General features: G+C 40.7%; 5 protein-coding genes across 5 annotated transcripts; 4 read left to right on the forward strand and 1 right to left on the reverse strand.

Moving 5' to 3' along the window:
* Nucleotides 1–2140: 2140 nt before the first annotated feature.
* MELLADRAFT_71608 (uncharacterized protein) lies at nucleotides 2141–4780 on the forward strand (the record flags this gene model as incomplete). The annotated part of the gene is made up of 6 exons (XM_007408846.1): nucleotides 2141–2331; nucleotides 2400–2687; nucleotides 2769–3122; nucleotides 3207–3359; nucleotides 3442–4197; nucleotides 4264–4780. The coding sequence occupies 5 exons, from the start codon at nucleotides 2574–2576 to the stop codon at nucleotides 4531–4533; spliced, it is 1647 nt and encodes a 548-aa protein (XP_007408908.1).
* A 3075-nt stretch (nucleotides 4781–7855) lies between these two features.
* On the reverse strand, nucleotides 7856–8690 carry MELLADRAFT_71609 (uncharacterized protein; the record flags this gene model as incomplete). The annotated part of the gene is made up of 2 exons (XM_007409095.1): nucleotides 7856–8201; nucleotides 8346–8690. The coding sequence occupies 2 exons, from the start codon at nucleotides 8502–8504 to the stop codon at nucleotides 8088–8090; spliced, it is 273 nt and encodes a 90-aa protein (XP_007409157.1).
* Nucleotides 8691–10161: 1471 nt separating this feature from the next.
* On the forward strand, nucleotides 10162–11159 carry MELLADRAFT_71610 (uncharacterized protein; the record flags this gene model as incomplete). Its single annotated transcript, XM_007408847.1, has 3 exons — nucleotides 10162–10308; nucleotides 10365–10633; nucleotides 10702–11159. The coding sequence occupies 3 exons, from the start codon at nucleotides 10201–10203 to the stop codon at nucleotides 10826–10828; spliced, it is 504 nt and encodes a 167-aa protein (XP_007408909.1).
* Nucleotides 11160–11357: 198 nt separating this feature from the next.
* MELLADRAFT_105537 (uncharacterized protein) lies at nucleotides 11358–12512 on the forward strand (the record flags this gene model as incomplete). Its single annotated transcript, XM_007408848.1, has 5 exons — nucleotides 11358–11706; nucleotides 11756–11893; nucleotides 11989–12165; nucleotides 12244–12378; nucleotides 12445–12512. The coding sequence occupies 5 exons, from the start codon at nucleotides 11358–11360 to the stop codon at nucleotides 12510–12512; spliced, it is 867 nt and encodes a 288-aa protein (XP_007408910.1).
* An 833-nt stretch (nucleotides 12513–13345) lies between these two features.
* MELLADRAFT_62323 (uncharacterized protein) lies at nucleotides 13346–14325 on the forward strand (the record flags this gene model as incomplete). The annotated part of the gene is made up of 2 exons (XM_007408849.1): nucleotides 13346–13655; nucleotides 13706–14325. 2 exons carry the CDS (start codon nucleotides 13346–13348, stop codon nucleotides 14323–14325), a joined length of 930 nt encoding a protein of 309 aa, XP_007408911.1.
* Between the last annotated feature and the right edge of the window lie 3136 nt (nucleotides 14326–17461).

The following is a 17461-nucleotide window of genomic DNA, read 5'->3' on the forward strand; positions in this document are numbered from 1 at the left end:
CTTGTCAATCTCATGCTCTAACCATTATGATTCAAGCAATTTTGTTTTAGCAGGACACTTGTTGCACACAATCCCTTGCATCACTGGCAATATCCATACAAAGGGCTTGCTTATATCAAGAGTTGACTGCACAAAATTGGTCCTTACATGCCTTTCTGTAATGACAATCTCAGCAATGGCCACATCTATACTGTACATGTGCATCCGGAAAAGATACAACACATTAGTCGGGGCCGGCAGAGTAAATGTGACGTATCTTTTACGGATGCACTTGTAGAAGCCCCGTATGCATACCCAGTCATAGTCATCCATTCATCATCTACATATTGATTCTCACCGAAGCTGATGAATATTTCCAGATACTTTAGGGTGTGCTCAATTCTTGAAGGCATACCCAGCTGTTTTATCTATCATCTTGCTCAGTGTGATGCCTTCACATCCTGGCCTGGTGCCCAGTGGAGCTTGAGCTCTACCGTGTCCCATAGTTCTTTGATGAGTTTCTTCACAAAAGGAATAAGACATTGGCCCAATTATGGCTAGCTTGGACAGTGTATTTCTCTTAATGCAAACTGATGGTTGCTAAAACCCAACAGGTTCACTCTTACAGTATCTTCTTGCAAAAGTTGTGATGAGATTCTCATCACTCTGTTTTGTAGGAGGTCACAAAGACTGATTGTTGTTATACCAAGGGTTGTATGAAGGGGTCATGCTTGCTCCATCTGTGTCAAGGGCAATGTTTGATATTCTCCTAAGTTCAATTTATTTGCTTGATTTTGAAACTTTTGAAGCATTGCAAGCAATATTGTAGAACACTACATGCTGATATTGTGTTCACCAAGGCTAGTGCTGGGCAGTGCTGTCCTTGATAACACTGTGTCTCTCACACTGTTTTCTCACAGCCCAATAGATAGGGGGGTGACTTGACCTGTCAGGCAGTCAGTCAGATGTACACTGACTTGTGGTGCTGTGCAATGCTCAGAACTCACCATACAATGGGACACACAGATTTCATGAAGCTCCGGATTCTCTGACTGTGAGGAAACCTATGTAGAGCTTGAATCTTCAACAATGCCTTAGCTTAACAAAGCACTCTCTGTGCAGCCGTGTCCGTGCCCTTGCAGAGGGGCTTATGACTAATCATGGATTCCTGGTGTGAGTACCACAAGGGCCAAGTGTCCTTAAGGAGTTTTTGTTGTTTTTTGGCTTCCCTCACTGACAAACATCACTTTACCCTACAGGGAAAGTTGTTCATCATCATTTTCTACATGGGGAAAACCACTCTATAATGCTGTTCTTGAGGCACATTTTTGAGCCTTATGTCCCATTTGTAAAGGGGGTGTATTCACACCCTACCCAATTTTTGAATCAACAATTGTTATACAAATTTTCACACCACTTTTTTGGCTGCATTATTCAGAGTGCCTATCATGTTAGGCTACAAGATCATGTAGAAATTTGTTTTGAACAACTTTGCCTGCGCAGTAAAGTGAGGTTGGCTTGTGAGGGAAGCATAAAAATGTGAAAAACTGCGCAAGGACACTTAATCCTTGTACATAGTGCTCACGCCGAGGGCATGGTCGGACTCGCGGAAGTTTGGGAACGTTCCCAAAAAAAAGGTTCCTTAACTACTTAGGAACATTCCTAAATAAGTGTCATACACATCTGATACACGATGTGTCAGAACATAGCCGGATTCGGTAGACGCAGTGAGATAGCTAAATTTACACATGCAAGTTCAGTGACATCTAAATTTAAATAAACCCATTCGGCCAAGGCACCATGACCGCGGCCACAGCCAGTCCTCGCATCACCAGCACCTTCGCGGCATTCCCTGTTAATATCGTCCTTTTTGCATCGGATCACTCTCACTCAATCCAAGAAGGTAATACCGAGTAACTTATCAAACCCCGTTTGAGTAGTAAAAACCATGACGGTGATAAATTGCCCATGGGTTTTGATCTCATTTGATCCAAAAGCATCAACAAATGAACGAACCTACCTCTGGTAAAGCCGGGATCTATCCAATGAATTAGAACAAACAACACGAACCAGATGTTTCAAGATATATACGTATATATATATAATATTTCTGATGTTAGCTATTTTCATCCTCCTCTCTGGTTTCTGTTTGTTTCAATGTCCACTCCTCAATTACATTATCCTAAACTATTTTATGCTCGTCGGATCCATCCCCACCGTGTGTTAACAGTCGCACTCAATCAACCAACAGGATTTCATTGCGCCGGCCCGCGCTGTAGACATCGACCTACTCACACGTCTCATTACTACAATCCTCGTCACCAACCAAACAAGCCGTTAATAGGCCTTAAGGTACGATTTTCAATGATCTATAGACCCATTATAAATAGATGCTGATAGTGAGCAATGATTAATACCAGTGTCCGCTTGACAAAGCAAACCAAGCAGCATTTCGGACGTACAGTCGACTCGAGTACCTTCAAGATATATGCACATTGAATAACCTATCCGCCTCTATTGTACCTGCCGCCGCTGTTTCATCCAGTCCAACAGCACATATTAGCAAAAGACACGCCAACCACCTTCCCTCTAATATGACTGAACCGAAACGATCACGCTTACCTTGCGCAGGAATCCACGGTGTCAGTACCCACGTCGGTAAAGGCAAGCCAGGTAATCGCAAATGTACATGGCAAGTGTGTCCTGACGTACGTGTGTTACTCTTGATATGAAAATATGAATATCTAAACTGAGAAATCGATTTTATTTGCAAACACTTTTGTAATTAGTGCTGCCGTCCTCAGCGTATCGCCACAGGAACAACATGTTACACTCATGAGACTGCCGAGCGCGCGAAGGCCACCGTCGTTCCCAATACTCAACCTTTTCTCAAAAGTGTCATAGAAGCAGCAGGAAGCAGCGGCAACCTAGCATCACCAATGGAATCAAACATGCAAGAATCCGAGAATGTTCAATCTCAGTCGCTACTAGTACCTCCACCTCCGATGCATCCTTTGGCTTTGTCACGATCGACCATGCGACTTTACCATCTCAATCGCTCCAATGAAGAAGAAGCAAAGCGTGCCGAAGAGGCAGCTGAGGCAAGTTGCGACAAAAACATATCAATTTCGCTATGGCTCAAAGTACGTGCTTGTGCGATTTAGTTAACCCAAAGTAAGAAGACAACAACCGGTCGACTTATGTTAAATCCAATTACTTCGATACAGGCGGACAGTGATCCAATACCTTTCTTGTTTGCTTCTAAATCAATGAAGCACTTTGCGATATCGGAATGCGAACCTTTGATGCTTTTCATCAAGGCTAGTGAGCCACATTGGAATCAGTGCCTGCGCGTATACGACGTGAAAGCGGACAGATGGGTAAGTATGTTATTAAATATGTTTGGCAGACATCCAATATGGCTAACTCCACCAAATTCAATCTCTATGTCTTTATATGTAGAATGTAGCATTAGTCGGGACATCCATCCCCATGTTGACACCTATTCGCGAAGCGTTGGTGTGCATGACGTCAGTGGAGCCGAAGCTGTGCTGTGGGCTGAAGGAATTGCAAGAAAGGCTCGTTCCCACTTGTATGTTGCTCAAACACACTTTGGAATTGCTACGAGCGACACCTGCTAGAACACCTACACCTACCAAACGCGGCCCTTCAGCAAGTAACTTGGCTCGATCATCGTCAGTATCAACAGAATCGTCTTACAACTGTACTCCACATTCATCCACGCCAGAATTTACACCGGTCCAATTGGGGAAAAACAAAGACCTCAAAGACAAAAGCAAACGCCACACCGACCGGGTTGACAAGTCACCGCGCATTTCGCCTCAATATTCTTCCAACTCTTCTTCCGGTGACGAACCAAATCCTTTCGAAGAGCCTCAAGTCGTGATCCCTCCCAGGGGACCTAGATTTTCACGTAACATCTTCAACGAGCCCAAAAGCAATCCCGAAATCAATTCTACCCAACATGCGAACGACAATTCATTGTCTCCAATTATTGATCTGACTGACAATTTACCTACTGATAGCTTTCAAAATGGCAATTTAGATGGTAACAGTGAGACTATCAGCGATCAAGTAGACAGTGGATTTTTCCAAGGCTCAACACCTCGTCAACCCCGACCACCGCAACAACCGCTTGATGACCAACCAGATATCGTTGGGGTCAAGAGTAAAAGGAGGACTCGCAAAACAGGTTTAGTGAGTCTCATTTGTTGTATTTTCTGATTGCAAAATTATATAACATTTGACGCATAATTTATCCAGTGGCCACCACCGGATATGTCAATGCAGGTTATGATTCAGTGGCATTTAAAACATTTGACTACCAAGGGGAAGAGGCAAGTATGGGAGAGTTTTTTTTCGCCTCCATATATGTGGGATCGCACTGCGATGTATCGATATATACGATGGATTACCATCGTAACTGAGGCGAGATGGGAGGAATGGTTTGCAAAGTGCACTCGGGAACAGGTTTCGCCTACGTTTGCAACAGCCAAGTTTTCTTTCAGTGGTGAATTGGCGGAAGTGTGGTAACTGATATAATTGGAAACATTCGTTTTATGAGTTCACGAAAGTGTTTGATTCCTTATTCTCTTTTCAATTTATTAAACTTTTGTGTTCAATAATTGTTCAACTTCTTATAACAAATTCCGATATTTGGTCACAGCTTATATATATTGTCATGTATTGCAATAAGTTTTTAACAAGTGTACTAGCCTCATCGGCGGCGGGCGCCGCGTCATTGAATCATATGCAATTGAATAACCAATTGGAAACTGTTTTCTTGTGGGCATACATCGCATCCACCACCCACCCTGGAATAATTCCATGCAAGCTTCCAAATATCTCTAAGTGGACATGCATCACACATTCAATTTCTTATGACCTACTAAAACACTCCAATACATGATCATAGCTCACCATTAAGCTCAAGAATTTTGACACAGAGCAGAAGACACTTGAAACAGATTAACGCAAACCCCTAAACCTGGTTCACAAGAAACACAATATTGTGTACATACCAATTGGGTCAAAGTATTTTACATCCAAAATCAACAATAACCATGGAGAGTCTGTCTTTGTTTTTTGTAACTTTTTCTCATAATTTCATAGTCCTCAATTTTCCTCATCAAATCCAACTTCCCAAGATTCAATAATACACCATCTCTTTTCATGTTGATTATGAAACTATTTTCTAAAGGTAAAAGTTTAATGACATCAAATAATCCCTTCCAACCAATTTCCCAAACCTTTAAAGTTTCTCTGATTGTATTAAACCAACCATTTCCAACTCAAACTTCAATTGATGACCCCGATTTAAAGTGATAGATTTAATTCCAATACCATTGGGAACAGTTTTATCTGAACTTATGTTTGATAATTATTGATTGATTTTCAATTATTCATTTAGTTTTCTTTTATGGATTAAGTATAACATATTGTATTGCCTGTTTGATCTTGTTTTATTGTCAAGGTACCTTGTTCATCCTAGATCAATCATTATTTGAAGTCCAACCATTTGGAACACACATTTACCTTTTCCAGAGTTTGAAGTAGGATAGGTTTGATATACTCCTAGAATACATATGCTCTGATCTGGTGTTCTGATCTTTCTTTCAGAAAGTCAAGCTTAAAAATGAATTTGCCTCACATGATTGTGTTGTAAAAAGAGTGTACAACTTCAATGTTCTCAACTGTTGCACTGATATCATTGTCAATAAGGTGTTATAACTGATTGCTTGCAAGCTGATGAAGGATCTGGAAGAGCTTTCAATCTGTCTTCACATACAGAAGTACCTTTCTCTATCAAAGACTGATAATCAATCTGCCTATGATGAAGCATTCCACTTGATAGCCCTGTGATTCAAGGAGGAAACTATAAATTATACACAAATCCACAAGGATGGAAACTGATTGATATGAATCTGCTCAGAATGACACAAAACCAACCTGTCAATCCGGAGAAAGAAGGCACCAAGATGCAGTTTTCCTAGACGTAAGCATGTAATCACTCAAACTTGCAAAAAAACTTGGGGAAAATACCAACAAAATCATCTATAGTGGTACACAAAATTGAAAACTGCATGAGAAAACTGTATGAAAAAACCGCATGGATTTTCTGGTTTTTGCAGGGAAAGCCAAAAAAACCATGCGGTTTCATGTGGGTTTTTCATGTGGTTTTCAAATTTGTGTACCACTTATGTACAACTTCAAATTTATGCGCTCCAGAGGAAAAGATTGGTGGTTCAATTGATTGTTCAATATTCACAAGACCAAATAAACATGTAGTTTGATAATCTTGTGATTATTTACTCAAAATCATGATGCTGATGACTTGAGACCAAGATTGAGGGTGAAGGATAGATCCAATTTCAGGTGATCTTGACAAAAAGAAACATTTGGATATACCCCCTGATGGCAACTCTAAAGAAAATTGGAGCTTTGATCTTGAGTTTGTACAAACACACTCTTGTCATTATAAGAGAGCAAGGTGGAAAAGAGGATCAACTTAGTCTGTGTATTAATTGAGGAGCAAAATGATTTCATAGTCTGACAGATCCCAAGGTATCTCCAAAACATCAAAATCTATCTATATACAATGGTAATGTGTCCACTCAGAAAACACCCAATGTGAGAGAATCAAGAACTCAGAAAGTGAGTTTTCAAACAGATTCATTGTTTTTTCTCAGAATTTAATTGCAATCAAAACTACTCCAACATAGTGGGAAATTGTAATCAAAGATATTAAAACAATATTGTTCCCCTGGTGTAGCAATCAGCTGAGTTTTTTTCAGATCCAGAATTTTTCCTAATAAATTCATATATCAGTTTCAAGGAGGCTTTGATCAATAAGTTGTGAATAAGTGAACATGTTGAATGGACCGTGGAATTTGCATAGTGCTCTGGGAGTATTGAATACAGTGGAAGTATTATCAGTAATTGAATGCATTTCACTTGATTTACATGTTGATTCACTTATCAGACAACTTGATTGGATGTGATGGTGATTTGGTCAACACTTGATGTCACCATTGAATTTGTGGAAGCAAAGATACTGAAAATCAATTAAAGGTGGTTCGTGGTAGATCTCTGAATTCAAAGTGTAGTGATCAAATGATTCAATCAAATTCAGTTGTTCTAGAATGATTGACACCTTTTTCTGATGATATTTGAATATGATTGTGAAATCTGAATATCCTTGAGCAGAATCAACATGTGCCATTATGTTATTTGATTTGGATTAGATCAAGGATAATCAGATGAACTCGTTTTTAGGTTATGATTCAAATGAGCTTGTAAAACTGTTAAAACATCCCAATTTCGGTGAGCAATTTAGTTACAAGGAGATTTCAATTCTATAATGCACATCACCTCATCATGATTAAACCTCACTGATCGATCAGGTTCAAAGGGGGACAATAATCTACATATATATATTCTAAGAAAAACAATCAGTACGACTGTCATTGTGATAATATTTCCAGGTGACAGCTTCTCACCTTGTTCTCCATCTCAATTCTGTCTGGTGATGATCAGAAGAGATAACAGCAAACCATGATCGCACAGTATTTGATCCGATGTAAAATTGACAATGGTGCCTAGAAGAACGGGAGTAGTGATCTTGAGCTCGAGTAGTGAGAATTTACTCGATAAACATTGATGTTACTTGTCTCTTGGTTTCCAACAGAATGTACAACTTACCTGACACTATCAAGATGGAATTAGAAGTTGATCAGCCAAGGACTTAGAAGAAATTGGAGACAGGTATGAATGGAGTGGCTTGTGCCCACTGAGATGCAAGACCAGAAGGTGAAATGTTTATCAAAGCAGTAGCTTGCCCATTCCGATCCTCTTATTATTGTACTATTCTACTGCGATTGTATGATTCAGTAGATCCCTACAATGCATCTTGATTTGAGTCAAAGGAGCCTAGTTTTTATTGTTGTATGTGATCAGAGCCGTACCAAAAAGGCGGGTGGTTTGGTCTCAGGGCGTATATAATTTAAAGCGACACCGTAGATCAGTCCGAAAGGTCGAAAAAGGGAGTATCATTGTCCAGGAGTGATATCGGGTGGTAAGAACTTGACTTATAAACAGATCTTGATGGATGGTTTTGGATGTGCTGTAGGGTCAGCTGAATGAGATAACTTCATGGTACATTGGAACTCGGGAAAGTAGTAGTTTTGTAAGGTAGTGTAAGCCTTTTAAGATGCATATGATATGTCAAGGGACAGGTCACAAACAAAAAGGGACAATCACACATACAATCAGTCTGAGAGATACGATCGATCAAAATAAGATTGCAGAGGAGTCATGGTTATATTGAGACAAAGATCAAGACGTACACAATAGATTTTGATTATCAAGCGTTTTTCAGTGGCACAATTGGTATCTGTAGCTCCTTCAGCTTTCTCTAGCACCTTGATGATATCGAGTAAAATGATAATAGCCTGATATATACAGCAGCGTCTTCTAATTACCATGTATCGTCTTGTGTGAATCATCTGTCTATTTGGATTAAATCAGGCATTACCATAAGATGGTCTGCTTGAGGTTGTTGTAAGACTGAGGATCGGATGATTTGATGAATTGCCGGACTGAAGATTGGTTGATTTTGTGGATTGCTGGAAAGAAGGTTGATGGTACTGATGGCCGCACTGGTGAGTAGCAACTCTACTATCAAGTCGAGAACTGCCATAGTTGAGAAGACAAAGTATGTGGGTCCAAGGGTCCTTGATGATCATGAGGAAAGTGAAGTATTGATGGTAGGTGATGGTGAATTCTGAAACACGTGAGAGTAAAATCCAATGGTTAGGACGTGTAAACCCTGAAATTGTAGTAGGGATTGACAGTTTAATCAAGTTTTGCCGCCGAACACGGTTTACCTTTAACTTGAATGATTATAGTTTTGCTATACTTTCAGTTTCCTTATTCTTAGATTTCACACTACCTTGTTATAGTTTTATTCCATTCAGCACACTCATTCAAGTAAATTCAAACGGTTGTTTATAGTTTTTCCTCTACTCCTTACAAATCCACCTGATTTCACACTACCTTGTTAGATTTATTCAATTCAGCACACTCATTCAAGTATTTTTAAACAGTTGTTTATAGTTTTTCCTCTACTTCTTACAAATCTATCTAATTTTACACCACCTTGATATATATAGTAATAATGATTTCTGCACACTCATTCAAGTAATTTTAAAAAGATTTTTTGTATTGATTGTTGGACCAAACTTGGATCAAAAAAATCGAAGTACCCACCATTAAGTGGGTTTTGACTATCTTGGTAAGTGAATGATAACACGCATCCTTATTATATTAACCACGGTCATACCGTCACAATTGGCAGCTCCGCCAACTTTAAGCCCTTGCATATAATGAATATGACTCATCGTAATTACTCGTGGCATCGTTTGATGATGTCATTCTGACAAATTGACACGATCAGCACAAGGTAAGGAATCTTACATTACTTCAGTAACTCAAACATATTATATATTTAATCATTTGATTCACATCTATTGCGATACAAAGTGCTCCTTTATATTGTAACTTGTTCAACTTTCTTCACACTGATGTCTCATCAAATGATCATTGATTTGGATAGCAATATGAATGAAGTAGAAGAACACCAAGAAACACCCGCATCTATTTCATCGATGACGCACTGCGGTATCAGACCCATTCAACATGGTTTGGACAGCCAGAGGACAATATGTCCAATCATGCAGGTAAAGTGATAATCACCTTGTTGTTGAAGATGCTATAATCTCATAAATGCTCGGATGATCCAACTTTCCAGATAACAAATCTTCACCCGAACAATCAAGCCCACACACAGTTTTAGGTACCCCGTACTACGAATTGATTGAAAATCTAGGCCGTAAAGAAGAGGGATGCCTTTACCGGTTGAAGGCAAAGGGTTTTCGAAATATGCATTATGAAGCGACGTACAATCAAGACGATGATGTTGAATACTACAATGACCACATCACATACGTGAGCTATCAACTAGTCAATATGGAGTCGATTCCCAAAGGCTGGAGTGTTTGCAGGATCTATGTCGATCACAAGCAACTACGTGGTTTTATTCGCGGTTTTTACTTTATCAAATTCCACCATTCTTGGCACGATTTGGCCTCTCAAGGGAGGGCACACTGCTTTGCCCGCGCGGAAAGCAGTCGACACTCTGCCATGGCATTGAAACATTTTCAACACTCGTTATTCATTAAAGGAAGAAATGATACAGGCCCGCTTCAGCCGGTGTATCAACAATGGTACACGGATTCGTGCTCAATGGTGGTGAGTTTTTTTAATATGCCAGTATTAATGATAATAACTTTGTTGTTATCATATAGATTCAGCCATGTTACGTCCTGCAGTCAGCTGGTACTCCTTATGAGGGGGAACCTCGGTGGATGATATTTGAGGCCGCAACCGATAACAGCCACTCCTTTGTTACCGAAACTAACTTCAACAAACCTCCAAAAGAACATAATGCCTGGACTCGACTCATACACGCGTTCATTCACTATACATACGACCTTAGTGGAGACCAAACTTTAATTTCCAACCTGGATTGTGACGATCACGGTAAAATTAGCAACGTGACCTGCTATGTTAGAAAGTAAGTTTGAACTCCACTGCACGGATGTCGTAAGCGGTAGCTACAGCTAATACATCATACAAACACAGTAGCCCGCCATACCACAGCCGAAATAATGCGGAAATGGCAGGTATAGTTGAATGTGCCTTCAAATTGTTTGCGGAGCAACACGTTTGCAATGATATTTGTGAACTGCTTGGAAACGTTAAGATGTGATAGCAAGGTGCCAATGTTTTTCCGCTTTATAGTAGCCATTGTTTATTGGGTAGTATAAGTATTGCTACCCTACAGATATTATCGATATTGTTAATGAACTCAGCATATTTATCAAATGATCGGCATGCACACGATCAATGTTTAAAATGTTATCCTTTATAGTTTGTCGAACCCAACCTTTGTTGTGATTTTCCTTCTGTGTATAGTGTGTTGGGTGTAGGTAGATATTTACCTACAGCCTCTTATTTGTTTCCTAAACAAATAACAACATAGGTTATGCATGTAGACCATATCCAAAAGGAACGTAATGTTATTTCCTTTTTCTCAACTTAGGATATCATGAGATATGAATAAGATTCACAACGTATCACACTTATTTGGCGTAACCAACGTTGGTGAGTTGAGCGTCACACTATATAAGCTCGCCTTAGTTAATGTGTAGGACAGTCAATCCATTAATCATTTGTAGTGATTTGTTTTTTCATCTGTCTAAATCTCCACGTCTAACTATCTTTTGTGAAAACTCATAATGGCTCCTAACATTAGCGAGTTCAGAAATAATCCGATTCCCAGCGCCGCAGACTTAGCGTGGTTCAATAGTCTCGATCTCCGCTCTCAGTCGGAGGTATTCAATTGGGTTATCACGGACCGTGCTCATCCTTGCGTGAGGGCAGGTTTGGATCAATGTTTCCTTTGTGGCAAGTTCGGACACCGTTACAACTCATGCAAAGTCAAAATAGGCGCGATGGCGTTCCAACATTGGCGACGCGCGACTAATGGCATTTCTTACAGTATGGATATGTTTAATCTGACCGATGAAGCACTGGCCACCGCAAATTCTCAATTTGAGCCTGGTATACTATACGCTAACTTATCAAGTTTGTGAAACTTTAACAACGCTCACACATGACATGTTTGATATTTTAGATGAAAACGACAATGACGATGTAACATCTTTCATCTTGACTGATGAAGACGTGTCTAAATTGGACGCCATTGAAAAAGCTGCAGCTTCGTCCGCCAGTGAAGGTCAAGGTAATGTGGAAATTGTCGAACATTTAGCTGGTAAGTCACTTACGACTTCACCGAATCACTTATTCCAATGGCAATTGATCACGCTGTAATATATTAGATACCAACTATGCTGGTGCGGATCAAAGTGGTGTCAAATTTCTTGAACCCACCTCCTCCTCGGTCCAAGTTGAAGGTAGATAATATGTGCCTCCATCTGAGGTTAAGATCACAACTAAGTATGTGTCCCATATTAGAACAGATTGACAGAAAAGCTAGTGAGGATCAACATGAAGGTACCTCCAACGTGGAACGGGTCGGAGGTAGTAAGTATTTTATGAAATCCATACTTACTATTTTGGTTTCACGTTTGTATTGATGGATATATGTGACTTTGACATTAGGCCTGGTTGTAAACCCAAACAAATCGGCCAATGGCGACCAAGGAGCGGCTCCTAGGCATAAACACAACGCAGGTAATACATGCTATCATTGTTTCAACAGGGGCTTTGCCAAAGGCCGCGCTTGGTCGTTATCTGGTCAGTATTACGATGCTGGTTTAATAACTTATGTATCATCTGACATTTGGTCTTTGCCTTTTCTAGGTGCGAAACGCGCAAGTATCTTGAAAACTTCCATTTGCAAGCGAAAGGCGTCGAGCGAAAGACGTTGAATGCGTAGATACATCAATTAGCCTACTCAGTTCAGAGCTACTTGCATATATAAAGTAACAAGATTTGGTCGTTTAGTGTGGTATAATTAAATGGCCTTCCCTTCCCATAGAAAATCGAGTTGACTGTCAGTTTTACCTATGTTGAATCTTTGCCTCTGTTGAATATTTCCCATGTATTTTTTAAATGTCTAAACCATCATACACTTACAACATCATGTTAGATACATGTTTTACAACAGGCATGGTAAATATCACAACTTGCTTTCAATAATATACTTAGATTGGCTTCAGTATATGATAAGACGAATTCGCGCGAAACCGGTCTCTTGCTACATTTATGTAGGTTGAAGACAATGTTCATGATTGAAGATAATGTTCGTGATTGAAGATGATCGGCTGCGATCGAAGGTGATCGGCACTGATCGAAGATAATCGGCAGTGACAGGGCATGGAGTGATATCTAGTTGGGGTCCTCAATGTAGTATATATCTCCTGACTCCGTGCTAAGTTGATCAATGTTAATTATTTATAAGTAATTCACGCTTCCTAATGACCAATAAATAATCAAATCATTTTTTGAGATATACATTATATTATATCAACGCACGCGATTGCTTGCGTTGATGCTATCTTCCAGTAATTGATTTAATTGCTGGTAGTTTTCTGTGTGTCACAATTGGCGATATTAAATATATAAGAATGGCTTCTTCATCAATGACTAACTAACATTTCGAGTTCGTTGTATAGTCCTCTTTCAAATTAAGTCAAACAAACTATTTTGCATCACTTGCTTTGTTTGACTACAAACAATAATCATTTTATTATTATATATTATGCCATCACGCACCAACGTAGACAAGTCGGATGATGTTACCCTATCCCTATCTGAAGTTACTCCTAGTGGTGATAGCCCTTCTGCCATAACATCACCAAGATCGACATCAACCAGCTCTTTGGTTGAAATCCCAACGACCAGAAGCTCTTCACGTGGAACGTTATCTGGCCAGGGTTCTGTTGAACCCGCGGTTAAACCTTCTAACGAAACCGAACGAGCAGCTACCAAAGCAGGTCAATCAAATCAAAATCCACGTGCAATCTACAAACTCAGAGCTCGCCCGGCTGTGAGACACGCCCCGTCTGAAGGTACACAATGATCTCATCTTCAAATATCATTGGTAATATTATTTGAATAGATGTTTATCGATGTGTTCGTACGTTTGAAGTCGAGAATGGTGATGCAGGGAGTGTTATATGTGTAACCATTCCGAATCGTGTCTCGTCCTTACGTATAGACTTACCATCCAAAAGAGCGGCATTTCTTTACCGCCTGGATGGCTTCTACGAGCACGGTTCCAAACCGACATACTGTCCGGAGAACAGCTCTGGTTTCTCGGAGTCCGTTGTAATCTACGAAATGGGTCGCAAAGTTGATTTATCAAAAACAAGAGATATCAATGAATGGCAAGTTCGGGAGTTGCAAGGTGACGGTGTTGACCTCCCTTTTCGAGGTATAGCGAGGTTTCACATGTCATGGTTGTCTATGGCTAGGTCCGGTAGAGAGAGGGCGGTTGAAGTTGTCAACGCTCACTCGTACGTGTCAAGCATGCTTCAATTATTCAAAGATAGGTTACTCAAGTTGTGGCAGCAGCAAAAGTTGCCAGATGGCGTATTAGCTATGGAGTTCTGTGATTGGTTTTTAAGTGCAGCTGCATTACATGTAATTCTAATGTTTCTTTCTTTGGATATGTATATATATACATGGAGAACTGACTGCTTGCTCCGTGATTTCCTCAGGTGCCTCGTGTTTATTTGATGCAAACCATTGGGTCACTTGACGATGATGTTCCTCGATGGGTCTTATGTGAAACCGCCCGCGACGCCAGCAGTCATCAATACATTTATGCATCGTTCTTCAGGGACACCATGCCGCTTTCAGATCCTTGGAAGGATCTGATATTTGCTTTTTTACATTACGTTTACCAACAGAGTGGGGGTGTTACTCTTATCGGTCAAATAGACTGTGATCATTGGGGTACAATATCTAACGTTTTGTGCTTTAATAAATCGTATGTCATATTACTTTACTACAAATTTTACCTTACCGTCATTCCATCAAATAAATGTAACATATTATTTGTGCACAGATCGTACTACTTGGAGAACAGCGACGGAATGGATCAGCCATTTTTTGATTTTAGGGGGGGGCATGCCGGTGGCTGTAACCAAATTTGCCGAGAGATTGGACTTGTACCTTTGACTTTGTGAATCATTTACAATATGATGTAGGAGCCCTTGATGTCAATTTGATTAGGTGAACTTCAAAGTTTTTAATATTGATTACACGTTCGTTATGTGTTATATTCCTTGTATCCACAGCTTCCGTTTGTCTCTCTTCAATCCTCACATGTCATGTTAGTGTTGGTTTGGTAGTGGTTTGTATTTTCATTGCTTCGCGTGAGGTTTGCGACTCATCTTACCATTAATTTTTTATCAGAACATGACTCCAAATAGAACGATTGCATTTCTATTTAATTTGAGTTTACAAAATCAAAGACTTGAAAATATAACAAAGCTCCATTATTAATTAGGACTACAAACATAATTGAGGCAAAGATATAACACTAGATGAGGGGAAAGGGACTTTGGGGAGCAAGGTGTGAAGGTATATTACAGCAGAAATGGGTTTTCCGTACAAGCTTTGTGAGGAGTGATTCATTTCTCACCCGTATCATCTCCTCCAAAAAAAATCTGTAGTTTATTTCATGCATTCCACGACATATTGAGAGAAATCCTCCATACCATGCGTTGGTAATCTTGGCGGCTGAACCATTAAATCGCCAAGTTCCATCGGCCTTCTTGAGGAATGGCCATCGCTTTGGATCATTGTAAGTGCGACAGTGAGCATCTTTTTCTGAGTGGGTTCGCATATGAAAAGGGTCCACCGGTCTTATTGTCCCATGGAGCCGTTCCGCCGCGGCTAGATCCTTTCTGAGAGATTTGTCAAAAGTGCATGAATTATCGAAGAATTGCACAGGTGGAAGGACAGGGAATTTTCTTTCTAATATTTCCTGTTTGGCCAAAGGGAGATCAATGGATTAAATGAATATTCGTGTAATGAGTATTTTGGCGAACTTACTCTGACCAAAATTACGGACTCCGCACGATACATTGTCTCTCTAGCCAGCGTTATACCACATGTAGCAACGAACAGCATGTTGTTGTGCGTTTTCGCGTTTGAGCAGAAAGGTTTTTTGCCAGCTGGTCGAGAGGCCTCTTCTCCGTCTTGTCCAGCTTCGTGCGCCCGATCAGTCTCATCTACCTCGATCAAAGCTTCCACGTTGAAATCGTCGGTGTCGGCATTCAGTGCAGCAGTCGGATCCTCTGGCAATTTGGCACCCGTCCTCTGATTGAACGCGAGCGCAGCCAGTGATCGGCGTGTCTTCTCGGATCGTATTTGTATGGCCTCTTGGTGCTCGGGTAAGTCGCAGGCCTTAGTTTTACCTATGGCATCTCGTGTGCATGGCTGTGCATGGCAAAGTTTGCCAAGCAACGGAGTGTGGACTGGACAGTAGCGGTCCTTGGGTGTTTCCAGCATGACAGTGCACGGTGGGGGGTTGTTATCCGAGGGGTTGAGTGAGACGAGTTGGTCTTTTGTAGCACTACATCGTGGATGTCCAATGGTTATGCCATCCATGGCGATTGCACGAATCGCTGTTTGTATAGGAAATGAGTCAGTATTTATTATTAATTGTTTTCTCGATGGCTTACCCAAACCTCCGCCTTCCACATTAGGGTCGTCGATTATTTCTGTGCATTCTGAGCACATATGATCGATGTAAGGACTGCCTTTGAGTTCAGTCCATGTCATGACAGTCATTTTTGGTTCTCGGAACCTGTGGCAAGAACCTCCAGTGTTGGAGACAATCATCATGCGATTGCGGAGATTGAACTGGCGTAGAAGTCGATGTACATCCAACGCCGTATTGCAACAGTGGTCTGATAGGGCTGGCTTGAATGACTCCGCGTAATAATGATTGGGGGCCTCGGCTGAAAGCTTGTGGCTACTGTTGTATATAGTTACCAAGTTATATATGGAAACACTGATGAGCGATAACAAAGCGTCATGGTGAGTCAGCTTTCAACTTCGGTATTCTTCAATCTGCGACTGTCACGTACTGAGCTAGGGATTGGGTATGGTTGAAATACTCAAGGAGTCGAATAGTCATGAAATAATGTATATTAACCTGAATGCAGTCTGCATCTTTTCGAACCGTGTCCAAATAGTAGGTGCGAGGTCCTTTCTTCTTCGAAAAGTACGTGGCTCTATAACTGGTCTTACATTCTAAAAATGTTCAATGATTTAATAAGTTGATTTGATGCGACGATAATATGTAAAAATTGCTCACGTCGGCAATATGTTGTATGGTGACGAATCGACCGGACCCTGTCTAGGTTGAAAAGATAGCCGCTTAGTGCCGGTCTTCTTTCCAGAACTCGCCGTCCAGATTCCCTGCACGTGTCGTTTGGACATTCGTCTTCGTACGGTGGCCAGAAAATGCGTTCTGGAATCAGCGGCGCGCCCGCTTGGCGACTGAGGCCTTTGTCTCAAATGAGGGCTGCCGGTTCGACGTATGATGATGAGAGTGTTGGGTACAACACGTTCCATAGAACCTCCCATGTGCCAGGTACTGCTGGTTGAGGTAGTGCAGCGTTGAGATAATCATACGGCGCGTTGTTCTCATCAATTTGTATGGATCCTTGATTGATATTTACGAAGTGACTGGCGACCGTGACAAATCGAAACACGTCGTCGGCATCAACAGATGCCATTACTGACGGGAAGTTGGATAACTGCTCAAGTATGTCGGATAAGCGCATTGATAGTTAGTATGGTTGGTGAGGAGTATTGGTGAGGTGTAATGATTTGATCTGAATCTGATCAACTTTAC

This window comes from Melampsora larici-populina, assembly GCF_000204055.1.
Source record: "Melampsora larici-populina 98AG31 unplaced genomic scaffold MELLAscaffold_14, whole genome shotgun sequence".
In the NCBI taxonomy this organism is placed as follows: Eukaryota; Fungi; Basidiomycota; class Pucciniomycetes; order Pucciniales; family Melampsoraceae; genus Melampsora; species Melampsora laricis-populina.